Source organism: Lithobates pipiens, unplaced genomic scaffold (genome assembly GCF_037356315.1).
Source record: "Lithobates pipiens isolate NorthernLeopardFrog02 unplaced genomic scaffold, aLitPip1_a1.2 Scaffold_16, whole genome shotgun sequence".
Taxonomy (NCBI): domain Eukaryota; kingdom Metazoa; phylum Chordata; class Amphibia; order Anura; family Ranidae; genus Lithobates; species Lithobates pipiens.
In genome coordinates, this window is record NW_027507748.1 from 543297901 (window position 1) to 543324831 (window position 26931).

The 26931-nt window shown below is 41.5% G+C and overlaps 1 protein-coding gene across 1 annotated transcript in view; it reads right to left on the reverse strand.

Annotated features, from left to right (window-relative positions):
- Nucleotides 1-26931, reverse strand: part of KMT2D (lysine methyltransferase 2D) — a 210520-nt gene that overhangs the window by 137747 nt on the left and 45842 nt on the right. The window contains exons 2-11 of the mRNA XM_077483335.1: nt 17870-17957; nt 15174-15282; nt 14752-14963; nt 12722-12831; nt 11231-11393; nt 5973-6138; nt 3773-3887; nt 3118-3299; nt 2676-2833; nt 921-1795 (exon numbers count right to left, since the gene is read on the reverse strand). Coding sequence (XP_077339461.1) covers nt 921-1795; nt 2676-2833; nt 3118-3299; nt 3773-3887; nt 5973-6138; nt 11231-11393; nt 12722-12831; nt 14752-14963; nt 15174-15282; nt 17870-17918 — 2139 coding nt within the window. The 5' untranslated portion in view covers nt 17919-17957. The remainder of the gene's footprint in view (nt 1-920; nt 1796-2675; nt 2834-3117; nt 3300-3772; nt 3888-5972; nt 6139-11230; nt 11394-12721; nt 12832-14751; nt 14964-15173; nt 15283-17869; nt 17958-26931) is intronic.

Here is a 26931-nt window from a genome sequence, read left to right on the forward strand (position 1 = left end):
TCTTCAGAGACCATAGAGAAAAAGGCAGTTGTTGCAATACTTTATGTCACACTGTATTTGCGCAGCGGGGTCTAACAAACGCAATTTTTTTGGGGGAAAAAGAAAAAACATTTAAAAATAAGAAAAAGGAGTAATGTTAGCCCGTTTTTGTTTTTATATTGTGAAAGATAATGTTACGCTGAGTAAATTAACACCCAATATGTCAAGCCTTTAGGGAATTTATCCCAACAAGCTTTAAAAAATCAAATGTATCCAGAGTTTGCAGGTTTACCACAGCATTAACTGGCATCTTATCAAATTATAATTTGTAGGATAGCCCCCCCTTGAAGTCAAAAGATCTACAATTCTCAGCAATCTTGTGTGCCATACAAAAACATTCTTCACTGCACACCGATAGTGGCACAAGAGGTTTCTGTCACTGTCAGCACAAGCTCACTTGTTTCAAAACACATACCCGCTAACAGAGGCATTTTATACTTTCCTTTCAGGTCAGGCATCCCATGTCTTGAAAGGCCAACACTTCCATTGCTCCCCAGCTGCTGCAGGTATTCCACACTTGCAGGTGTGTAGAATACCTGCTCTTCCACTGAAGGCTGTAGCTTCCACTGCCAGCTCATAAGTCACTAGATATCATCCACAGCATGTAGCAGGGAAGCTCATATATTTGACCTACCCAAATAGCCAAACACTTGTAGCGGCTGGAAAGCCGCAAGCAGCAGTGCCAGCAAAAAGGAAGGTTTATTTACCCTTTTTTAGCGCTTTGCGCTTCCTCAAATAATGAATCAGTATCATCACCTCTGTCAAACCAGCAAACAGCTGGCTCAGTAATGTTAAACTCCTCAAGTAGCAGATTGAGCCTGCTGTGTATATATTCCCCATGTTATTTCACCCTGCATGTAGCCATTTGCCTCTTAACTCACATGTTTTACTCTTGACCGTCCTGGAGAACTCTTACGTCGCGACTTCTCTCCATCCAGTCTCCCAATAGAAGGATCATATATCAGAGAGTCATCCGTCTCTGGCATAGAGTCTGTGCACAGCCTCAGAGACCCATCTTCCTTATGTAAGCACATTTCCATAGAGAGGGACCCGCCCTCAGGGTCAGGTGAACATAAAGCATCTGAGCCATGATAGCTACCGGTAGTATCTCCTTGGCTCAGATTGGAAATCTCATTTACAATGTCTGACTTTATGATAGTGCATCTAATTGGAGTACGAGCTTTGCCAGTAGAAAAGTCCCCAACAGCTTCTTGACCTACTGTGTTATCAATATTTAATGCTTCAGTTTCAGCCTTAAAAGGAGGCTCTTCAGAGTCGATAATCATTTCAGAATCCAAAGCAGATGGCTGCTCTAAAATACTACTCAAATTATCCTCTCTTGTCCTTGTAGGACTGTAGGAAATCCCACAGTCTCCACTCCCAGAATCCATAAGATGTATGTCCTCAGTTACTGAGGTATCTACCCCAGTCCTATCAGGGACTGAAGATATTAATGATGAAGTCTTAAGAGGTGGATTTGGTGAAACTAATTGTACATTTAATGTTGCTGCTTGTGTTTTACTAAGGCCTTCTTCCTCAACTTCCATATCCTCATCTTCCACTGTCACGAGTACAGGAGCCTCCTCAGGCGATGGACGAGTATCTATAACCCTCTCCTGAGGCGATGACTCTGCCTCCAGTGGTGGTGGACTTCTGAATTCAGTTAGCAGCAATGGAGTATCAGGAAGCATCTCTGGAGCCTCTGCTGCTTCATTGTCGGAGATGCCCAGCTCATCTTCTTCTGGTGTTAAAACATCTACATAAAGCACACAAACCTCATTAAACTCCTTGCTACGGAGAATCGTTAAACATACACATTTTTGACCAACGTAGCATAACCTAGACACAAGGATTAGAGTAAATGTAGACAAATACTGATGGCAAAACCATGTCCGTCCCTTCCAAAAACCCTAAGGCCTGTCTTACTAAATATGTAAGCTTTAAACCGTGTATGTTTAAAAATCTTAAGATATAACTAGAGTCAAAACTTTTATTCACATTTTACATAAAGTAATGGAGGGTTATTATCCGTGTCCATTTTTTGTTACCGTCTGCATTCTATTGGGAAGATTTCCCTTCACTTTCTGACCCATGGCAAAAACAGGTAGTCAGAGAAAATCCTTCTAAGCTAAGGCAATGTCTGGTTATCACCAGTGTCACCAGAACCATTGTCCCAACTTATATTTCCCCTCTATTCCTTTTCTAGGGACAACCCAAATTTGTAGAAAAAAAAGAAAAGAAAGGTTGTGCCATTGATTACACTTTAAATATTTTACTATTAGATGATGATGTGGTAACACTCTATTATACACAGTTGCCTAAAATGGTTGATAAACCAAAAGATATATATACTGAAAGAAATCGTAAAATAAGATAGAGAATATTGAAACAGAGGTTGCCAACTTCCTGTACATCACTTGCTGAAAAACAAAAGCAAGCTGAGAATGGTATCTAGTAAATCAGAACATCTGAGCTGCATGATTATTGCTGGTCAATGGCTCAAAAATCCAGAAGCTACTGCATGACAGCCAAGTAGTTAGCATCTTCAGAAGCAGAGGTCAACAGTGGCAACGTACACACATTTATATTAAACCAATGCAAATATAAAAAGTTTAAATTCAGGTCTCTTTACTAACCTAGTGGTTTGGCTTCACATTCTGACAGGGCTGTGTCCTGTATCTCACTGCTCTTGTCCTGTTCCTCGTTCTTTTGTTCAACAGATTTCAGCCTAACGCATGCCGGACATGTGGGTACTAGAGAGCCAGACCTTTGCACACAATGTGTATGATGGAGCCTGAGAGTGCAACAAGCAGAAAACATTGGAGAGCTTGGGAGGAATATTAAAAATAATAATACATTAAAAAAAAAAAAAAAAAAATCGGGAAAAGCAAGACAAATATTTCAAGATGCTATGCAATGCAGCTTTCACAAAGTTTTCACAAAAGCATACACAACATAAGTATACATTAGAAATCTCTACAGGTATATTTTGTGTATACTCAGACAACATTCAACAATGAAAAAAAAAAAAAAAAAACTTAACTGAGAGAGTGGAAAACACATCAAGGAACAACTTACTTTGAGCATGTAGAACACTGTCGCATGTTCTCCAATGAGCCAGACTGATTACAATGTACACAGATCTGTAATTGACTCCTTTGCTCTTGGCATTTCTTGCACACCGAATAGTTGTCATACCATGGACTACCAGGGTCCATCTGTGAAGCCCAACAACCACAGCTGCGACACACTCTACAATTCTGAACAGAGACAGAATACATGAAGCGTAGTCTCATTGTCATGAACAATTAATCAATAAATGAATATGTTAGAACAGCAATACATCTGTCACCTAAAAAGATAAGTTCACCTTTTGACAAAAAAATAATAAATGCAGGTTACAGTAGGTTACAGGTTTTGTTTTGTTACAGGCACCTGTAAAGCATGGCACTCACGATCAGCATACCTGTCTCAGTGTATCTGTGTGCTTGTAACTTCGTACGAGCAAGCTGATTTCTCTCCCCCGCTAGTTGTCAAAGAGGGGACTGGTCCTTTAACATGTTACACCCTTAATATGGGTGTAACATGTTATGAAAGTTGAACTTCTCATTTAATAAAGGATCAAAAAAAGTCTCATCCAAAAAGTGTGTAAATACCATAAACAAGAACTAATACTCAAATAGTTGCTCAAGCAAAGCGATGTTAGAACATGGGATACAAAAGCTAAAATTACCTTGCACCTCCAAGAACCTGTTGGCAGATCCTCAATGGCTGGCTTTAGACAAAAGGTGTGATACCCTTGATCACAGGCTTCACACACCAACATCGCGGATTCCTCATCAGGTTTCCTGTCGAGGAGAAAGTTATTACAACTTTTTATTATTTTTAAATATACTTTTTGTATAGCCAGGATCAGACATATAGGACAATTGTAGAATGTCAGCTTTCAAAGAACTTAAAGCGGGAGTCCGCCGGGACTCTGCGTTTTTTTTTTTTTTTTTAAAAGCCAGCAGCTACAAATACTGCAGCTGCTGACTTTTAAAATAGTGACACTTACCTGTCCAGCGCGCCCGCGATGTCGGCACCCGAAGCCGATCTCTCAATAGTCTCTCGGGTGCTGCCGCCGCCATCTTGGGTATGGGAATCAGGAAGTGGAGCCTTTCGGCTTCATTTCCTGGTTCCCTACTGCGCATGCGCGAGTCGCGCTGCGCAATAAGGATGGACCCGCTGCCTCTGGGATCTGTGTGTTTCCCAGCAGGCAGCGGGGGACTTTCGGAAAGGGGCGTAATCTACGCCCCCTTCCGCAGAGAGCTATCCCGGAAGTGGGTGCAGATACCTGTACTGTACAGGTACCTGCACCCCCCTCCCCCTTGAAAGGTGGCAATTGTGGCGCCGGAGGGGGGGAGGGTTCCGATGAGCGGAAGGTCCACTTTAGGGTGGACCTCCGCTTTAAGACTATATCCCTTACCTGAGCATGTCTGGGATCCATCTCTGTGTTCAGCTGCAGTCTTTTCTCCCCTGTATTCCTCTTCTCACAGGGACTCGGGCAGGAGCCAATGGTCCTGCTGCTGTCAATCAAGGGCTGTGAGGAGGGACCAGGGGGCACACATAGCTCAGGAGCTAGCATACACATGTGCCCCCAGAGCAAGAGGTTTGCTATGGGGGTACACAGAAGAGTAGGAGCCTAGAACGCTAGCAGAGGACCCTAGAAGAGAAGGTTCAGCGCTACTCTGTGCAAAACCATTGCACAGAGCAGGCAAGTAAAACATTTGTCATTTGAATAAGAAAAAAATAAATAAAAAATCTAGAGTTTGCAAATACTTACAGCCAGAAGATTAGTTAAAACCACAAACATTATTTATTTTCTGAAAGCAGACACCACAGAAATTAAAATGGTAGTAGTTCCAATTACGACATTACATTTTTGGAAGAGTGCATCAAGCATATATTTAAGTAGAAAATACACTAAACACTTGAGAACACAAATCATATTCAATGTTTGGTAAATTATAAAAAGGTGAGGTTGCGATGAGTAAATAGATACCTAACATTTCAAGCATTAAAAAACTGAGCATGCCCACAAAACTTCAGTACCCTATATTTTTTATAGGCATTGCTTTAAAAACCCCTTCAGGTAATCACTTTAGAGTTAACCAGTTAATACTGCCCTACAATTATAGCGCTCACACTGGCATGAGTGGCAGTACACAACGCTTTTGTTCATAGGCACCTCTTGCCGATATTTTTAAACTATATGTGTGCACATGCATGGGGGCAGGGTTGGCTCAAAATTTGTTGGGGAAGTTCCAAGTACTTGGGTGTAACTTTAATTGACACGTTTTCCTCACTACAACTTTATATATATATCTCATAAGGAACAAAAAGTCCTCTATGAGACAAACTTTGTCGGGGTTTACAAAATGTGAGTTGAACATCGAACTCCAGCTGAACACCAGGAAAACTTTAAAATTCTTCCTTGCCATGGGCCTAGACCCACACTGCAAGGGTCGACAGCTTGTTCAGGTCTAGGGAACATAGAAAAAAGAGGAGAATTTAAATGCTTGCTCCTTGGCACTGCTAGACCTGTCCACGCAGAGTCTTATTCCCCATGTTCAAGTGGTCCAACGTCCTGAGGTCATCAAGACCAATGCAGGCTTCATAGCACTGCACTGGACATTGCTGAAGGAGTCTACTGCCAAGGCACAGGAGAGCACCATCTACCAGGGGAAGCAGAGGATCAGGTAAGTAAAAGCACATTTACTCCAGCCTAGAACAAACAGGCAGTAAACCCTTGCAATGCTGGCAAAGCGCAACTGCAAGGAGAGTTTGCAGATTTCCTGGAGCTGGGCTGCAAAGCAAAGTCTTTGTGTACTTGACTCAATGGAAAGGACATTCACTATACTACCGATAGACTAGCAATAAAGAAAAATTACCTGCACGTTTGGCACACTTTACACTCAGGACACTGCCAACCAGAGCGTTTCAGTGGCGTTACTGCGATATCAAGGCAGGAGCCATGATAGTGCAATCCACAGCTGGTGCATAACAGGAGATCTGTGAGGTCACCAGGCTTGCCACAAAGCATGCATCGAGAATCATCTAATAGGAAAGAGACAACATAAGTACAATATGAGTTAGATGGCAGCACTATAGAATAAAAACAGTTTAAGTTAAAGTTAAAGTTGTGGATATCACACAAAGGAATACAAAGAGCGGTATACTTTTTCATACAAGATAGGCACATATCAGGAATATGAAAAGTTGGGGTAACATTCTTTAACCACTTCAGCCCTAGACCATTTTGCTGGTCAAAGACCAGACCACTTTTTGTGATTCGGCACTGCGTCGCTTTAACTGACAATTGCGCGGTCATGCAACGTGGCTCCAAAATTGACGTCCTTTTTTCCCCACAAATAGAGCTTTCTTTTGCTGGTATTTGATCACCCCTGCGGTTTTTATTTTTTGCGCTATAAACTAAAATAGAGCGACAATTTTGAAAAAAAAACGCATTATTTTTTACTTTTTGTTATAATAAATATCCCCCAAAAATATATTTAAAAAAAAATTTTTTTCCCTCAGTTTAGGCAGATACGTATTCTTCTAAAAAAACAAAAACAAAAAAAAAAATGCAATAAGTGACTATTGATTGGTTTGCGCAAAAGTTAGAGCATTTACAAAATAGGGGATAGTTTTATGGCATTTTTATTAATTTTTTTTTTTTTACTAGTAATGGCGGTGATCAGCAATTTTTATTGTGACTGCGACATTATGGCGGACACTTTTGACACATTTTTGGGACCATTGTCATTTATACAGCAATCACTGCTATATAAATGCAGTGATTCCTGTGTAAATGACACTGGCAGTGAAGGGGTTAACCAGTGGGTGGTAGTGTAGGGGTTAAGTGTTCCTAGGGGTGTGTTACTAACTGTGGGGGGCTGGGCTTTAATTTAGTGAACACTGATCTCTGCTCCAATCACATGCAGCAGAGATCAATGTCACTAGTTGCTAGGCAGAACGGGGAAATGCTGTTTACAATGGCATTGCCTCATTCAGCCGCCCCGTGAGACGATCGCAGGTATGCCCGCGGCGATCGAGTACGCGGGACCCGCGACCGGACTCACGGGGGTCCCGACCAGCAGGGCGGCATTAAAGATTGGACGTACCTGTACACCAATATGCCTGCCGGTGCCATTCTGCCGACGTACATCGGCATGCGCTGGTCGGGAACTGGTTAAACATTGCAAAAAGGTAGGGGTCCCATTAAGGGCTGGTGCAATTTTAATGCCATTACTTGCCTTCTATAAAGTAAAAAGATAGCAAATACTTTGTACTGTATGGACAAGATATTGGTTCATTTGATAGCCCACCTCCTCTGCTACGGATACTTACCTTTTCCACACTCAACTACTGCACTGTTTGCCTGACAAAACTAAGTGAAAAAACGCAGCATCTTTGCGCCCCCTCCCCCCCCCCCGACAAAATAAATTCTCCTGCATCTGATGATTGCAGCAATACCGCATAATGTGTATGTTTTTGTAGTTCCCAGAAACTAGAAGAAGATAATGCGCATTTTGTTTTTTTGCCCTACCTAAAAACACACTGACACCAATACTAAAAAAAAAAAAAAAAAAAAAAAAAAAAAAAAAATATCCTGCTCCTGACCTTTGACCCAAACATGAACCCTGGCACTGACCTAGATCAAATCTTGCTCTAGGTATTTTTTTCTTTATTTTATATTCTTTTTACATTTTTTTTTCCTCTCTGCAAGGAGAGAAAGAGAAAGATACAATGAATCTTTCCTCACCATTCACAGAGAAACACAGGTACGGGCATCACAGTGCCTGATCACTGTGGTAGTCAGATGCTACCACAGTGATCATGTGACCTAGAATCAGGATCGTTCGTATGGGACCCGGGGGCTCTCATTGAGTTCACACCACAGAGGGTGGGAGAGCATGCTGTGTGGCATGCTACCAGCATAAAGACAGATACGCATATATGCGGCCCCACAGAGAAAAACCCAATCCAGTGAGGCTGCATATATGTGTGTTATGTTGGCGTCAAGGGGTTAATGTGGACATGCACATACATTTATGTACGTAGCCTTCCGGAGGATAAAAAATGCCTCAAAATGCAGCTTTGGGGCAAGAATTTATGTGCAAATATGTGTCAATTTTAAAGGCTAAAATAAATATTCTAGACAAAAGATCGGCCAACATACAGTTATAAATGGCATGTACCTGTAAATATGCACAAATACATGTATAAACATGCAAGAATAGAGGCTTTTTTTTCTGCCAAAGTCTGGTAGCATATCTGGTGCATACCCATGTGTATGAGGCTATATAGTGCAAAGATTAGATGTTACATCCATAAAAATTTCCTTACACGTTAAAGCGGGAGTCCGCCGTTTTTTTTGTTTTTTGTAAAAGCCAGCAGCTACAAATACTGCAGCTGCTGACTTTTAAAACAGTGACACTTACCCGCCCAGCGCGCCCGCAATGTCGGCACCCGAAGCCGATCTCTCGATCGTCTCTCGGGTGCTGCCGCCGCCACCTTAGGTGTGTGAATCAGGAAGTGGAGCCTTTCGGCTTCATTACCTGGTTCCCTACTGCGCATGCGCGAGTCGCACTGCGCAATAAGGATGGTCCCCGCTGTCTCTGGGATCCGTGTGTTTCCCAGCAGGCAGCAGGGGACCTTCGGAAAGGGGCGTAGATTCTGTGGAAAGGGGCGTACCTTCTGCAGAATCTACGCCGGAAGTGGGTGCAGATACCTGTACTGTACAGGTACCTGCACCCCCCTCCCCCCTGAAAGGTGCCAATTGTGGCACCAGAGGGGGGGGGGGGGATTCCAATGAGCAGAAGGTCCACTTTAGGGTGGACCTCCGCTTTAAGAAAAAAAAAAAAAAAGTTGTACACGCAATGAGAATATCAGATGAATCATTGTCTTTTTGCATGCTAGTCTCAATCTCGAAAATGACTCAATTTACAAAAATTCTCATATTACAGTGGGGGGGTTGGGTTGTTAGAATGAGAGATACATTGGCATTGGAATGCACCAGAAAACTGTATTCAAAACAAATCTCTCATTTCCAGGTTTTGACAGCTGGGATTTGATCACACAAGAATCCTGTGATCTACATTCACAGGAATACAAAAGTATGACTTTGTAAAATTATACAGTTATAAATATACAACAAATTACCAGTACAATGATTGCTGCAGTGATTTTTCAAAGCAGCAGGCCTTCTAATTTGGTTCATTTACCAAGATATCTGTTCTCAGTGGAAAAACATCTATAAAACAAACATTCTAGTGACCGAAATAAAATTAAAGCGGAGTTCCACCCAAAGATTAAACCTACGCTCATCTAACTCCTGCCTTCTACCCCCACCCCCCCTTCCGGTGTCAAATTTGTCTTTGACAAGTATCCTGTCCCAACTTCCAGGAGACCAGGCGATCTATGTCAGCAGCTCGGTCCCCCTCCTCCTCCCTCTTCTGCCGGACAGTGAAAGAGTGCAGCGTGCTTTGCACAAGCACAGTAGGGGCCCGGGCATGAAGCCAAAAGGCTACACTGCTGGCTTCCCTTAGTAGCAATGGGAGCAGTTGATCCGAATATCGCCTGTGGTGCCCACATCGCTGGACTACGGGACAGGTTAGAGTCCTAATGTTAAAAGTCAGCAGCTACAGTATGTGTAGCTGCTGACTTCATTTTTAAAGGGGTGGGCAGAACTCCTCTTTAATGAAGAGAATGTAAGATTTTAAGTAATTAGAAATAAAGCTTGAAAGTTACCCACATTACCTCAAATCATTTTTACTACTGATCGACTTCTATACAACCGCCCTCATAACTTCCAACTGTCTCTGATTTAGAGGGACTGTCCCTGATTTGGAGCTTCGTCCCTCTGGCCCCCTCATTTGTCCCTCATTTTGGTCTGATCCATATAGTAGTATGTAAAATGCACATTTTCTCTTTCAAAAAGTGTTTGCCAGTGCTTAACCTTTCATCCAATTTCTAAATTGCTGCATTTGTACATTTTAAAAGCCAATATAAGTGAATAATAGTGGTAAAAAAAAAAAAAAATAAGTCCTTGAGGATTTAATTAACTTTTTTGGTAATTCTCCTTTAAGGGGTGTGGCAGGGGGCATGTCCTATGTATACGTTTGTTAGTAGGTGTCCCTCATTCCCATCTCAGGATGTTGGGAGATATGACCACCCTGCTGAATTCTCCCCGCTTGATCAGCTATAGACTGCAATGCTGATCAGTGTATAGCTGAGTCAGAATACAATAGCTCAGTGGGGGATTCTCCCATCCAGAGTCAGTTTTTTCGTTCAACCTACTGGTTGAACATATTTATAAAAAAAAAAAAAAAAGAAAAGAAATGGACTCATCTATGGGTTTTTAACATAAGCCAAATCGGAAAACTGTCAATCTGCACCCTTTTATCCAACCACTAGGTGTCAGTGCATAGAAGGCCAAAGTCTAGGGTTTGGCTTGCATTGGTGAGTTCAGTTCACAAAGTAAAGTTACAATTTATACAGTGGCTTGACCATTTTGGAGACCCTTACAATTCACCAATCCAGTCATAGTCAGGTTGCCCTTCAAAAAAAATTTGAATTTCTTAGTAGAGGAAAACAGGAAAAAAATAAAAAATACAAATAAAAACACCAGAACACACAAGATTAAAAAGGCATAGTTCACCTATGCCGATTAAGAGCTCCGTGAAGATGAAAACAAACTGTGCAGCTTTGACCAAAGTTGCTACAGGTGTAGGCCATTTTTGAACCTCTTGAAGCCTGTCTGAAAAACGCCCAGAGATTGCATCGTTCCATCCTGCCTTGGAGAGGGTGGAAAGTAAAAGCTAGAAACCTCTTGTGAATGTCCAGCAACAAAGCAAGATGGGATGATGTGATCCTTGGGAGTTTTACAGTCAGGCTTCAGGAGGTACATAAAATGTCCTACACCTATAGCAAGGGCATTTTTCAACTTTGGTCAAAGTTGCAGTTTGTTTTTATCTTTTCGCACTCCTCATCTGAATATGAGAACTATCACTAAGTGAACCTAGCCCCTATACAATTTTCATCATAGTTCAAAACAGAAGAACATAGAGCATAAAACCAAGCTATTAAAAATATTCAGGAATATAAAAAAACTTGTATAAAACGTTTTTTCCACATCCAAACTAACCCATTGCAACAGCTTCGGCAACATGTTCTGTGCACAGCAGTGTTAAGGTCTTCATTGACTGGAAGGATCCACTTGCGGCAGCACATGGAATATGATATCGGTGCAAACACCCTGTGGAGTGGCACTGAATGGTAGCACCCATCCGATTACAGTATTCACATTTCTGCAAGAGAAGATAATCACACATACAGGACACGAACACATGCATACTCAACTCCTACAGGTAGAGAGTCTCATTTAAAATCTGTAGATGATTCAGAAACAGAACCTTTAATTACTTTGACATAAAAGGTTGCTATTCTACATTTATGTATGTTATTGCTTAAACATGTTTAGGTAGGTATTGCTTAACCATTTGCTGACTGCCCGCCATGTACTGCAGACAGGCAGCCCGCACAGGCAAAGCGATGTACCCTGTAAGTTGCTGCTTGCTTCTGGGTTTAGTACAAGCATAAGTTCACCTTTTGAATAGGTTTTCCCCCCTCCCCTGTGACAACAGGTGGGGGGTTCCTCTCTCCCTCAGCCAAGATCACACTTTAAAATCAGAACTTCAATTTCCAGGGATCTGTGAATAATAAACTACAAGACCCGCCTACACTGCAGCAGACAGGCTTGTAGTTTCAATGGACTGTGAGCGAGCTGATCAACCCATTTGATGTCCATTCACAATCAAGCAACTTTTATTTTGAAGAGCAGTGGATTTAGTCTCACGGTCTCCATATACGCACCACTCTAGTTCTGTTTTTGATTAGGCAGTCTCGTTAAGACGGGGCCAACTTAGAGGTATGTGCACTTTTTACACGTAAAACAGGATTTCGATATTTCGTGTTACATTTTGGAGCAAATGCTCAACATTATAATGCAATGCAGAAGCCAAAACATCTCTGATCATCTATATCAAGCCATCAGATTAATAATCAGATCAGTAGATTTCTGCACTCAAGACACACCTAATGCACAAAAGCAGACAGAAATCTGGGTTCTGCTCACAACCCTACAAACATCTTAATGCGTATATAAAACCAAAAATGTATCATATTGCAGCTTACCGGTCCATAAAAGTGGTAGCTGCATTCGTTCTTTGTCAAGGATTTTACCTGGTAAATAACACTTCCACTCCCTGCGTCGTTGCAAAACTTCAACTGTATCTACAAGGAAAGCAATGGTTGCCACCCAGCCTGGACTTCAAATACAACTGCCCTTATGTATCTCTATAATATAGGGGTGATGGCATAACTAGTTTGCTAAACATAGATGAAATGAGTTTGCTTTTTGTACATCCCACAGAAAGTGACAAGGACGATGCATTGCTGGCAATGCTATAAATTCGATTTTCTGTAGTTGCTGAAAAGGTTACTAACTTGAACAATTTAAATAAATTCAAAAACCAAATCTAAGGACTGGTATGTTGCATTAAGTTTTTAACTTTGGATTTAAATAAATCTGGGGAAAAAAAAAAAAAAAGAGCCTCTATTTTGTACATGTACCTACCTGTGATATCCCTGAGAATACAGCTGTATCGACATGAGCAAGTCCAGTCCCTTCCACTTTCTGGACTCCATGCGACCACAATGCACACCAATAATGAACCCAGCAGTGTCCTGAGTATGGAAAGTATAAAAGATTCAGAAGGAAAAAAAAAAAACACACACACACAACACACATTATTTAATGGAGACTTGTGTTAGTTCTGACCTGGTAACACACATAGTATCCGGCACCGCATCCCAAAAAATATAGTATATAGAGGGAACGGGATTATAAAAAGGTGCCAATAGAGTAGTAGAAACAGAGGATAATTAAAACAATGAATTTATTAGAAACCCAGTTAAAATACAATCCAAATAAAATTAGATTTCGGTGTACATATCCATTATAGTGATCAAACAGGTGTGATTTCAGTTGTATGATGGTTAAGGTTCATATGTTATTCTGACATGTTGTTTCGCCAGTGTTGGCTTCATCAGGGGTTATTTAAGAACCAGAGGAATGGACAGCTCTACAGGAGTGTACAAAGATACAATTTCAGAAAATATATACAGAAAAAAATTATATACAAGTACACGTCATTTGCTTTTGTCTCTTCATCCCAACGATTACCCCAGAGAACCCCCACTGTGGAGAGGGGACAAAGACCAGGCTAAGGAAGAGGAACAATTCATAGATAAGGATTACTATAATTAGATGTTCAAATTAAATAACAGGTTAGCACCATATTGAGATAGCATTGGTGAATAAAAATAACCCAAATATGAGATTCATCAAAGAAAATTACTTACTTAAAAAGCAACGTATAAATTGAACACAAGAGGCCACCTGCATGTAGAACAGTATGTCCAGATCAGGTGAAATTATTATTACTGAAACAGAATAAAAAAATATAAACGTACGCTGCAACCATATCATTATCTCTATTCAAACAAACCAGTATATCATTCAAAATAAAAGAAAAAAAAAGTTCCTATTTGATATTAAATCTATAAAATAGCAACTTTTTTTTTTTCTTTCCTTTTGGATGATATACTGGTTTGTTTAAATAGATAATATGGTTGCAGCGTACATTTATATTTTTTATTCTGTTTCAGTAATAATAAATTTTGCCTGATCTGCACATACTGTCCTACATGCAGGTGCCCTCACGTGTTCAATTTATACATTGCTTTTTAAGTAATTTTCTGTGATGAATCTCATATTTGGGTTATTTTTATTCCCCAATGCTATTGCGATATGGTGCTATTATACCCTGTTATTTAATTTGAACATCTAAGTATAGTAATCCTTATTTATGAATTGTTCCTCTTCCTTAGCCTGTTTTTTTTTTGTGCCCTCTGTGGCCGCATGGTGTCCCCTTTCCGCAGTGTTTGCCGACATGGTGGCAACTTCCTCGGGGTTTGCTCTGGGATGGAGGGACAAAAGGCAAAAGACTTCTATATAAAATTTAAACTTATAATTTTTTCTGTATCATTTTGTATTTTTGTATATATTTTCTGACATTGTATCTTTGTACTCTCCTGTAGAGTTTTCATGTCCTCCGGTTGGTTCTTAAACCTCCTGATGAATCCAAACACTGGCGAAACATGTCGGGATAACATATGAACCTCATCATGTAACTGGAATCACACCTGTTTGATCACCATAATTGATATGTACACCAAAATTGAATAGTTTTATTAGAATATTTAACCGCTTCCGGAATGATTAACGTTGATGTACGTCGGCAGAATGGTATTGGTGAGAGACAGAACGGGGAAATGCCTATGTAAACAAAACATTTCCCTGTTCTGCCTTGTGACATGACAGGAATCTATTGCTCCCTGTCATCAGGAGCGCTCTGTCGTGTCCTAGGTAGCCCACCCCCCTGCAGATATACATTATAATAAAAAAATTTATATTATATATATAATTTTACACACACAGACCCAACCATCTAGTTCAACCAACAGAATAAAACATAAAATAGAAGAAATGGTAACTAGGTCCACAATGTTTTTTAAAAACACTTGCGTCTGTTAATACCTCACCTGAGGGTTCAAAAAGTTCCTCTGGTAACACAGACTCTTCAAAACCAATTACAGTTGGGTCCAAGCATGGAGTGCCAATCTCTTGCTTCCGAAAGAGGGCTGGATTCAGTTGTGGGCGGCTAGGTGAAGGATCAAATCTTAAGAGTTTGCGATATCCCTGGGTGCTCCATTCACCACAATTGCACAAAGCACAACGCCTTGTAAAAGAACCACTATACAGAGAGCGAAAACAGAACAATTTTAGTATTTCATCAGGAAAAAAAAAAAATCTCATAGCTTTAAAGAAAGAAAAAGCATAATTTCAGACCTTCTAAAACATTGTACAGTTTTTCACTGGCATGGCCACAACGAAGGGAACCATACTCTTGTTTATTTTTTTTGCTTTTTTAAGAAATTCATAGCTGCTTAAATTAGTCAAATACCTGCTACACCGCGAGTCTCGGAGAATACCATCCTCTAGAGATGGGTTGATTGAAGATGGACTGCTAGGCTCCTCTGCTTCACACGCCACATCAGAGCCATTTTCATCAGCTAAAAAAAATGAAGATTGATAAATCTCAGAAGAAAAAGGAGGAAGACAAAGATTTTCAAAAATATACAGTACTGTGCAAATGTACTACGCAGGTGTGAAGAAATGCTGTAAAGCAAAAATGCTTCCAAAAATATATTAATTGCTTATGTTTATTAAATTTACAACATGCAAAGTGAACAAACAGAAGAAATATATAAATAAAATCAATATATGGTGCGACTACCTTTTGGCTTCAAACCAGCATCAATTCTTACATCTGCACAAAGGCTTAGCCTGAAGAAGCAGCAAGTTTGCTTTAAAACATGTTCCTGTCCCAGCGCACCAGCAACGCCAGGCAGCTTCTATTCCCAGGCTTTGGTTTCATCTTCGGCATTGGTTCCACTGGGACAGTGGCTACCAATCTCCACAGCTCCATCCCTCCCTTGCCGATGGCCAAGACAAAGCTTCATGGTTGCCTTCCTGTCCGCTTCCGCCACAGAGGCTACTCCCTGGTCATGCTGAGCTACATTTTAACCATTTTTTTTTTAGATTGTGAAAGATAATATGCCAAATAAATTGATACCAAACATGTCACGTTTCAAAATTGCACCCGCTTGTGGAATGGTGACAAACTTTTACCCTTAAAAATCTCTGTAGGCGACTTTTAAAAATTCTACAGGTTGCACGTTTTGAGTTAGGGGAGGTCTAGCGCTATAATTATTGCTCTCTCTCTACTGATCGTGGCGATAGCTCACGTGTGGTTTGAACACAGTTTTCATATACAAGCGCTGCTCACAAAGTATGCATTCGCTTCTGCATGCAAGCTTGGTGAGATGGGGCGTGTTTAAAAAAAAATGTATTTTTTATTTTTTTTTACCTTTTATTTTTACACTTTTTTTTTTTTTAATAAATTGCGCCATTTTTATTCCTAATACAAGGAATGTAAACATCCCTTGGAATAGAAAAAAGCATGACAGGACCTCTTAAATATGAGATCTGGAGTCAAAAAAACCTCAGATCTCATATGCACACTAAAATGCAATAAAAAAAAAAATTTCAAAAATTAAATGTAATTTAACCACCTCAATACCAGGCACTTAAACACCTTCCTGCCCAGACCAATTTTGAGCTTACAGCGCTGTCGCAGTTTGAATGACAATTGCACGGTCATGCTACACTGTACCCAAATTAAATTTGGCACGGCACGGATGGGCACTGATAAATGGTATGGACGGGCACCGATAGGCGACATTGTATTGTACTGTTTTGTGCTGATGGATGCCAATCAGTGCCAAATAATGCATGCCAATCAGTGATGCCCATTGTGGGCACTGATTGGCATCCATTGTGGGCACTGACTGGCATCCATTGTGGTCTAGGGTGGCATACCTGGTGCTGGGCAGCCCTGGTGGTCCAGTGTGGGTATCCTCAGGGAGGCTGTACTGATAATCAATCAGCACAGACCCGCCCTGTCAGAGGAGCAGCCGATCGGCTCTCCTCTACTCGCGTCTGACAGACGCGAGTGAGGAAAAGCCGATCACCGGCTCTTCCTATTTACACTGTGATCAGCCGTAATTGGACATGGCTGATCACGTGGTAAAGAGTCTCCATCGGAGACACTTTACCGAGATCATAGTTGCGGGGTGTCAGACTGACACCCCACAACAACAATCGCCGCGATGCGCGCCCCCAGAGGTGCACAGCGGCTCAAAATCCTGAGGATGTCCTATGACGTCCGGTCAGGATTTTGAAACCACTTTGCAGCCATCATTTGCCTATAGGGCGGGCGGCAAGTGGTTAAAAAATTTTGTTTTAAGAGCTACATTTAAGTTCAACTTTCGGAACATATTCAGGGTTTAACATGTTATAAATGGGGGTCTCTTCTGTTCACTTACTTCCCTATTTGTTAAAGAGGAACTGCAGTCTGCTCACATAATTTGTAATGAAAACATTTTTGCCATTCTGAAGCTTCTCTCCAACCACTTTGAATATTAAACACACTGATTCTGTACTTACCATATATGCTGCAGAAATCTCCCTTCACAGAGTCTGGTTGCAACCATTTTAACTGTGGGCAGCTGTAGCTGCTGCCTATTCACTTCCTGGATTTATAGACACACAGTGGCACACCTCCAGCTCTGCAGCTCTCACTGGCCCTCTTATGACTCATTCCCCCCACCACTTCCTTCCTGGCAAACGCTCACATGAGTGAGAGAGCTGTGCACAATGTCATAGGCCTAGGCTAATAACCAGACAAGAAATAGGAAGTGGGCTGTATAAAAGATATTTGCTGGCAGGAAAAAAAGTGTTTTACTATCCAAAGTTAAAACAACAAGGGCAGAAGACTTAAATAGATGGAAAGTTGACTGAAGTTCCGCTTTAATTGATAAAAACAAACTATTAAACTTCTGCTTCTGAAGGCATTCCTAATATTTCGAATTTTTCACACCTGCCTAAAACTTTTGCACAGTACTGTAGACCAGGTTGTATAGGCTAAAATGACCCCTATGGGAGTGGACTATGACTGAGCGATGTGCATAATGGCTCTACAGGCATCTGTCTCAAGTCTGTATCCAAGATTGTACCTACATGGCAGCACCGACTTACCTGATGCTTCAGATTCCTTATCCTCGCTGGATGGTTTCTGATCATCCATCCCTGGCCAAAAAACTGGAACTGTCCCTTTGAGGGAGACCTGGAAAAGGTGATAAAATCAGTTGGTGTAGTTACCGTATGTGGGTTTGAACATGCTTAAATATTATGAATAGATAGTAAACAATACAACAGCTAAGCTCATTTAAATTGCTCAAACCCTCAGTCATTTTTATCTCAGTTACACACATGAGCATCCTCCAAGCTAGTATTAAAGAGAAAGTAAAGGCAAACATTTTTTAAAAAGCACACCCTGTAAGGCAAAGGCATAATGAGCTAGTATGCATAGCATACTAGCTCATTATGAATAACTTACCTGAGAACGAAGCCCCCGAAGCAGTCCTCCGTTTTCCTCTTCACCGCTGCCATGGATCCCCGGAGCGACTTCCGGCTCCGGCGAATCACAGCACCGAAGCCGCGATTACGTCACTCACGCGCATGCGCACGGGACCTGACACTCGCGGCATATTGTCGCGATCTGCAGCCTGCCCCAGTGCGCCTCTGTCTACGGCGCATGCGCCGTAGACAGCGGTGGCTGTCTTCGGGTAAATATCTCCTAAATCGTATAGGTTTAGGAGATATTTCTTGGACCTACAGGTAAGCCTTAATCTAGGCTTACCTGTAGGTCAAAGTTGGTTGTAAGGGTTTACAACCACTTTAAAACATCCCTAGCACACTTTCTTCTTGAAAGGAGTTCTTCCAAAAATGAGTGCTGTGACCATGCATTCCTGTTTCCAATCCACAAGCTGAATAAGCCAATACCTCTATAAAACAGGTTACTACTTCATTTTCTATCCAGTACCACACTCCAGGGCAAACAGGGCAAGAGTTTCAGCAATAAAGTTGGGAAGTCATTCTAGGTCTTAACTGTCCTGAAGAAGAATGTCGGGCTGGCTCTAATATACTTTATATCCACATGTCAAAAAATATTAATACTACGATTAATAGAGCATCTCTAGTAGGTCTAGTGACCAGACTATATGGCTCTACCCGTGCCGGAGGCAAACACCTTCCAATGTAATAGTAAAATTTTGCTGCTTTTACTGCAATCTCTCCAACATATCAACTGCATCATCCAGCATAAAGAGAGACCACCTTATTAGAACTGTTAAAGTTCACCTTTAGGAGCATGTTACACCCATATTTAGGGTGTAACGCGTAACATACTCCTATGCGCTCACGTCCCCGGCACTCCTCGCTCCGTGACTGGGGGAGGGGGGGGATCTTCTCCCCACACATGCTGTCACTTTCTAAAAACAGTGGCTGTGCGGGGGCTCCACCCACACAGCCACATCATTCATTGGGTTTCATGTGAGTAAATGAACTTGGCAACTTTGGATCACTGCAGCAGATGGCTTGTAGTTCTCAAAGAACTAAGGGCACTGGCGAGTGCTCTCGTAGTTCATCGATTCTTCCTGCACATCAGTAGCTGTCTGCCCAAATGGGAGGTACATGCAGACAGCTGATGAGAGTCTGCAGGATCCTGGCATTGGACCTGCAAACTGCTGATCAGGGGTGCAATGCTTTATAGACTGCCGTATAGAGGGGGGAAAAAAAAGATAAAATAAAAGGGGCGGGGGTGTAAATACAGTTTTTTTTCCCCCTTTACCTGCAACAATATGTGCATTTATTTTTAAAAGTAAACTTATCCTTTGAAGTGGTTTAAAAACCTTACATATACACAGTGAAGAGACTGGCCTCAGGCAATACACAGACAAAACCATCCACATACGTTCTATTTGTAGCCACATATTCTCTACAAAAACAGGATTTACACAGAATCTATCAACAGCACAAAACAAGGGGTGAGGATCTAAATTCACACACTACACAGCTCAAGGAGAAGAGCTCTGGGCCCTGATTGGAGGGGGGAAGAGACACACCTCCACCTCACACTACGAGAACAAGCACACTTGTGGCTGGCAATCACAGGCTGTGTGTTTGAGCTCTCCTGCACCATTTTTTCTCTTGGCTTCCGAAAAACTGTCAGAAGTGACTAAGCCTGGGGTGGGCTTACATTTGTGCGATGCAGACACTGCATGTGATTCGCACCACACTCACATTCAATGTCTGTGCAGTGCAATTTGAGCCATACATCTTTTATGGCCCTAATCACATCGTATCTGTACCAAAATGGTGCAGGACTCACTTTCCGCACCTGAATTGCATCCCACTGTATTTTGCAATCTTTCTTGAGGGATTGTTAATGTAACATTGACACCCACAGCAGATCGCATGGATGCCGTGCAATTGCAATGCGGTGTGGGAAACTTACAGGATTCGCTGCATTTCCCGCATTGCACAAGTGTGAACCAGGGCTTACAGATAACAGAGGAATAAGGTGACAGAGAAATCACATTCAGCTTTAAAAGACAGAAGGTTTTTTTATTTAATACATTAAAATAAAAAACCTTTTGTGTGCAGCAGGCCCTCTAACACAGTGGCCATCAACTCCTGTCCTCAGGGCCCACTAACAGGCCAGGTTTTATGTATTACCTTGGGGAGATGTAGACTAGAATACTGCAATCACTGAGCAGCAAATGATATCACCTGTGATGTATTTCAGTTATTATGGAAACCTGGCCTGTTAGTGGACCCTGAGGACAGGGTTGATGACCACTGTTCTAACACTTACCAGAGGTCCCTCTCTATCGAGCAATGTTCACAAGTGTCTCAGCTGACCGAGAATCTCCTTACCGATTGGCTGAGACACAGCAGTGGCGCCATTGGCTCCTGCTTCTGTCAGTCAACTAGCCAATCAGGGGAGAGAGGGGGCGAGGCCACGTGGGGGCTCTGTGTCTGAATGGACACAGGGAGCAGCTACTGCACTCAGGTGCCCCTCATAGCAAGGATGCCAGGCGAGGGACCCGAGAAGAGGAGGATCCGGGCTGCTCTGTGCAAATCCACTGCAACAGGGCAAGTATAACATGTGTGTTATTCTTATAGGGAAAAAAAACAAGACTTTACAATCACTTTAAATTGAGTACAGTATAGAACAGGGATCTTGCTATGCCTCTTGGAACTTGTAGTTCTGAAACAGCTGGAGATCCGCTAATTGCATATCCCTGGTATAGAAGGATGTAATTTGTTCAGATTTCATGTCTAGAGGTTTACAACCATTTTCAAATATAGGTGGACCTGGGATCAAATGCAAATCAGTGAATCAAGGTGAAAAAAAAAAATAAATTGTATATATTTTTTTAAATGTAAGACTTACAGAAATGAAGTCTGACAGCACAGAAAAAAGAAACAATTAGAGCAAGGAGTGGCATTTCACTAGTAAAAGGTAACCATTAAGCTGGTTTTGTCTTCCAAACAGTTGCCAAGTGCATAGCTTCCATTATATGCAATGAACTTTCACACAGAGCTTGAAAAAAAAAGTGTCACAGCATATATTTTTATATCTCAGCAAGCAGCAAAAGCACAAAGATTCAATACAAGCTCTTTACATTAGGTAAGCATTAATGGCTTTTTTGCAAAGGGGGTGGGGGGCTAAATCAGTGTTTTTCCAATTTAGAGCTGGGAGCCCTTTCCCAGCACAGCCAAGTGCACCTGGAGAGAACAGGTATTTATATAATAAAAAAATAAAAATAAAAAAAAGCAGATTTGGCCAATTTCAGCATCTTATTTGGCCTAAAACAGAAATATATAAAATATTTTACAGATAACTTCAAAATACTTTCTGCAATTGGGATGTGTGTGTGCCGTGTCTCACTGCCCTTCAACATTCAAATTGTAACTTTTACAAACTGCGAGAATGTAGAATTTAACAGGGCAAGAACAGACCCTTCTAAAATTATAGATTTACTCTGTAAATATCAATGGCCAGCATCACTGCTGTTCACATGTAACTGCTTATCTGGGCGGTTACATGTAAACAAAGCCTTTGACCAACCCATGACACAGACAGCGTGCATCCAGAAACTGCAGTGGAGTTCTGGCCACAGCTAATCAGCCAGTTTGTATGTGGTCATTGCACAGAAAGCAGCAGCGTCCTGAGGCAGCGTTTATCCGTCTCTGAACAGCGCCTTAGACCCCTTTCACAACAGGGTGTTTTGTAGGCCCTATAGCGTTAGAAATAGCGCCTGCAATCCGCCCTAAAAAAGCTGCACCATTGTTTGTAGTGTGAAAGCCCCGAGGGCTTTCACACTACAGCGGCTTCTTTGAAGCGGTGAAGGAGCGGTGTATTGACCGCTGCTCTCCATTGAAATCAATTGGGCAGCGCTGTAATACCGCCGGCAAAACTCCGCTATTGCCGGTGGTTTTAACCCTTTCTCGAGCGCTAGAGGGGGGTAAAAGCGCCCTCTAGCTGCCGAAATGCGCCACAAATCCGGCCGTAAAACGTGCTAAAATTAGCGGCGTTTTACCGCCCACGCTATGGGCGGTGTGGTGTGAAAGGGGTCTTACATTGATACATTTTTGGTGAAAATATAAATGTGCCAATCGGGGTTTTATTTAAATCTGTCTGGAGTTCAGATTTAAACCACTTCAGTACCAGAACATTCCCCTCCTTTCGGTCCAGGCAACATTTTCAGGTTTCAGCACCGTCATACTTTTACCCAGCCATGAAGTTTTTTTTGCTTTTTTTTAATAAAAAAAACGAAAATTACACCAAGAACAATTCTGTGTTCTAATTGACAGAATTGCTGAGAAACTGAGTTTCAGGAGGCAGAGCCAGTACAGAAATCAATGCTTGCAGGTAGCAAGCTGCCATGGGATATTTAGTCGTTAGAAATGAAAGACAGCAGAGAAGCTACAAACCATGCACAAAATCAAGGAAGTCAAAGAAAGATGGCCAGAAGACAGCCAAGGAAGGACTCACAACATGAAGACATTTTTCACGTCCGTTAATATTGGCTGGTCCAAAAGAACTACTGCTTGTACTGCTATCACAATGCTGAGGCCATAAAATGACTGCTTATGTTGAGACCATAGAGGTCCTTTAACCACCTCAAGAATGGAAACTTTCACCCCCCCCCCCCCCCCCCCCTCCTGCCTAGGACATTTTTTAGCTTTCAGCACCATCATAGTTTGAATGACAATTACTCAGTCATGAATTAAATTTACCAAAATGAAAGGTTTATCATTTTTAAATAGCTTTTTGGTGGTATTCAACCCCTTCACAAATATGTGGCCTCAGCTTGAAGAGGTTGTACCGGGGTGATGGCTGGCATTACCCTAGTCCCCTTTTTTTTCTCTTTTTTTAGCGCCAACGGCCAGCTTTCTTATAACAGCCGAGCAGCTTTTAGCTGCATTGGTTATCACAAGCAGCAGAAGGGAATATTTAAAGCACCCCATCCCTCCATGCTCGTGCGCAGAAGCAAACGCATATGCAAGTCACGCCGCCACATATGTAAACTGTGTTCAAATCACACATGGAGGTATCACCACAAATCGTTAGAGCGAGAGCAATAATACTAGCACTAGACCACCTCTAACTCTAAACTGAGCACCTGTAGACATTTTTAAAGTGTCACCCATGGAGATTTAAAGAGGAGGGCCGTTTAAAAAAAATAAAAAATTTAAAAAGTCAGCAGCTGCAAACACTGCAGCTGCTGACTTAATAAGCCGACTTACCTGTCCAGCATAAAACTGTATATTCTGCAATATTTACATTTTTATTAAACTCATTCAACGAATCCAAGCTCTGTAAACTGAGAACATGCACTCACACAATTTCGCAGTAACCAAGAGATAAAACAAAGTTCAGGAATATTCCTTTATCCCATTGTTTTGCAAATCTATGTACACTACAAACTGTATGATTGAATAGGTTCCGATATCACATTTTTACTAACCTGACAGCCAATTATTCTAAAATAGGAATCTTCACTTTTGCAAATATTAAAGATTTCAACTACCAGCAAGAAGTCGTCCTTACATTTAAAGAGCACCTGTCATTTCAGATCCATCATGGCAGTGCCCGTTAGCGGGCATCCACTCACCTACCACCACGTCCCTCGTCTTGTTGTGTCACTGCTGCATCACCAGCTGTCCCACTAACTGCTTGCTGACCAGCGCAGGCCGATTTACGTCAGGAGAATGGTGCTGGTGGGCAAAAGAGCGTACAGGTCCCCTTTAATAAGCGGTGCTGCGGGTGCTTGCTCGCCACCCCGGTTTCCGTGGGTTCCGCAGACTCGATGTCCACGATCGTGTCACGGAGAGGTAGAACGGGCAGGTGCTTTTGTAAACAAGGCATTTCCCCGTTCTGCCTAGTGACAGGACAGAGATCACTGCTCTCTGTCATCGAGAGCAGTGATCGCTGTCATGTGAGGTGTAGCATGGAGACATGGATGGGTGGGGAAGTTGGCTTTTGAATATTAAAAGTTAATTTAAAAAAGTGTTTTTGGTTTGTGCTGCTCAAATGCAGTGTAGCTCTGCTTTAAAGGTTCACTTCTTGTAGGATTGTGGATAGAATCTGAATCTTCAACACACTAGTGTCTTAGGCCAGCACTAACGTGGTAGTAAATTAATTTGTGATTTTTACCTACAAGTAGACACATATTAATTTTACCTACAGGAAAGCTTTATTATTTGCTAAACGGGCACTGTTTAGGAGATATTCAGGCGAAGCCAGTGACATCACCGGCACGTGCGCTCTGAAGAAACCGCATACTCACACCTGTTCCTTCAGAGCTGTGTGCCGTAACAGACTCCCACATGTATGCATGGGATGCACGTCATTGCGGCTCGTCCAGTCAGGTGGCCGGAGCCCCCAAACCAGGAAGGTAAACCAGGTGAAGATGAAAGCAGCAACAGCAAGCCTACTGTAGGGCGTCGTTCCAAGGCAAGTCTCATAACGTGCTAGTATGCGGTACATTCTAGCACATCATGACTTTACTACCACTTTAACTAAATAAAATTCAAAAGTCAGAAGCTCAGAATGACGTAAAGTACCTAAACACAGTAAACAAGGGCTGACTGGCTTCTGAAAAAAAATAATAATAATTTGTCTAAACCAATAAGTAAAGCTTAACAATAAATACTTAACAGGTAAAAAAAATTAAACAGATTTGACAGGTACATGACAAAAAGCAATATACAGTCTTGCAGTAAAAGGGAAGACTGTCACATTACTGTCCTGTCCAAGGATTTGCAAATCTGTGCTTGCTGTGTAACTCCATGCAATGAAGAGAACTCAGCTGAGTCTTGTCATTTGCCAGGACAACAAAACAACACTGCCTAATGATAAACAAAGCAAAGTAACCTTGAATCCCAAGTATTAAGTTTAGAATGCAAAATAAGCCAGAATTGAAAAAGTAAACAAACACTTTTACTAGCACAACATATGATTTAGTGTTGTCTATTGGGGAATTCAAAAATACGTGGGTGTTAAATGTGACACCTTTTCTGAGTCAACAGAAGAAAGATACTATAAGCTTTGATGTCTACTTAGACCCCCTAGGCTCCAACTCAGCAGTTCAATCTCTGTACTCCGACACAACAGCTGCATGCCAAGTCCGCTATTATATGTAAAATTTGGTTTATGAAAGCAGCAACAAAGGGAAAAAAAAAAAAAAACACACCGATAACTCCTCACATTTTTTAAATCTAGGGAAACCATGAAAGTCTCCACTTAAACCACTTATGGCAGAGGAAAGGGGAAAGAATAACAGATTAGAACATACACTCACAAAAAAGGGACGTTTAACCACTTCAGCCCCAGAATTATTTACCCCCTTCCTTGACAGAGCACTTTTTGCGATTCGGCACTGTGTCGCTTTAACTGACAATTGCGTGGTCATGTGAAGTGGCTTTCAAACAAGATTGACGTCCTTTACCACAAATAGAGCTTTCTTTTGGTGGTATTTGATCACCTCCGTTTTATTTTTTGCGCTATAAACACAAAAATAGCGACAATTTTGAAAAAAAACAACACATTTTTCACTTTTTGGTATAAACTGCCCCCCCCCCCCAAAAAAAACTATAAAAATAAATTCTCCCCTCAGCTTAGGTCGATACGTATTCTTCTTCATATTTGTGGTAAAAAAACAAAAACAAAAAAAAACGCACCGTTTTGCATTAAAAAAAAAAAAAAAGTCTTTGTCTTTTCCAAATACACAGCAGCTGAAAAAATCATAGATGTGAACATGTCCCATAGGAAACCATGTAAATGAACTGTAGTGTGTTTCTGCAAAGAGCACCAAAAAACACAGAGTTATGACCCAGGCCTGAGATGTTTAGTAACATTATGGGGTTAAAAAAACCAAAATTAGTACAAAAAGAGCAAAATAATTGCTACTGTAAAGGGTTCATTTTTTTACTATGGGACAGTGAAAGTAATATTTACAGTAGCGATTTGCTCTTTTTGTATTATAAAAAGGCTAATTTTAGTTTTTTTTTAACCCCATTATGTCAGTGGCCGATTAATCGATTATGAAAATAGTAATCAATTTCATAATCGATTAGTTGACGATTAATCGATTAGTTGTTTCGGCCCTACTCTCAAGCTTTCTCGTCTCCTCCTCCCATGCTCGTCTCCAGGATTTCTCCAGAGCCTCTCCCATCCTCTGGAACTCGCTACCGCCACTGGTCCGGCTATACCCTACTCTTGCTACCTTCAGGCGATACCTGAAAACCCATCTCTTCAGGGAGGCCTATCATGTCTCCAACTACTCTCCTACCACTTCAATCAGCTCATTCCCGACAGTTATAACCTTTTTGTAGCACCTGCCCCACCCTATTAGATTGTAAACTCTTCTGAGCAGGGCCCTCTTAATCCTCTTGTATTTTATTGTAACTGTATTGTCTCCTTTTTATATTGTAAATCGCTGGATAGAGAGATAGAGTTCTTTCTGCCTGGAAACTGGAGATTGACAATAGCAACCAAAACCGTCCCTTTACATCAAAAGCGGTTCTAGACCAGCTAGAAAACAGCGATAACAAATTGGAATCACTCGCAGAATTGAGTGATAGTGATTTGTGGGGAAATCTGTCATCAAACACTGAAGGTAATGACAGCGACAATTCTGCAACTGAGAAAACATCTGTTTTTGATTTGATTACATTATTGAATA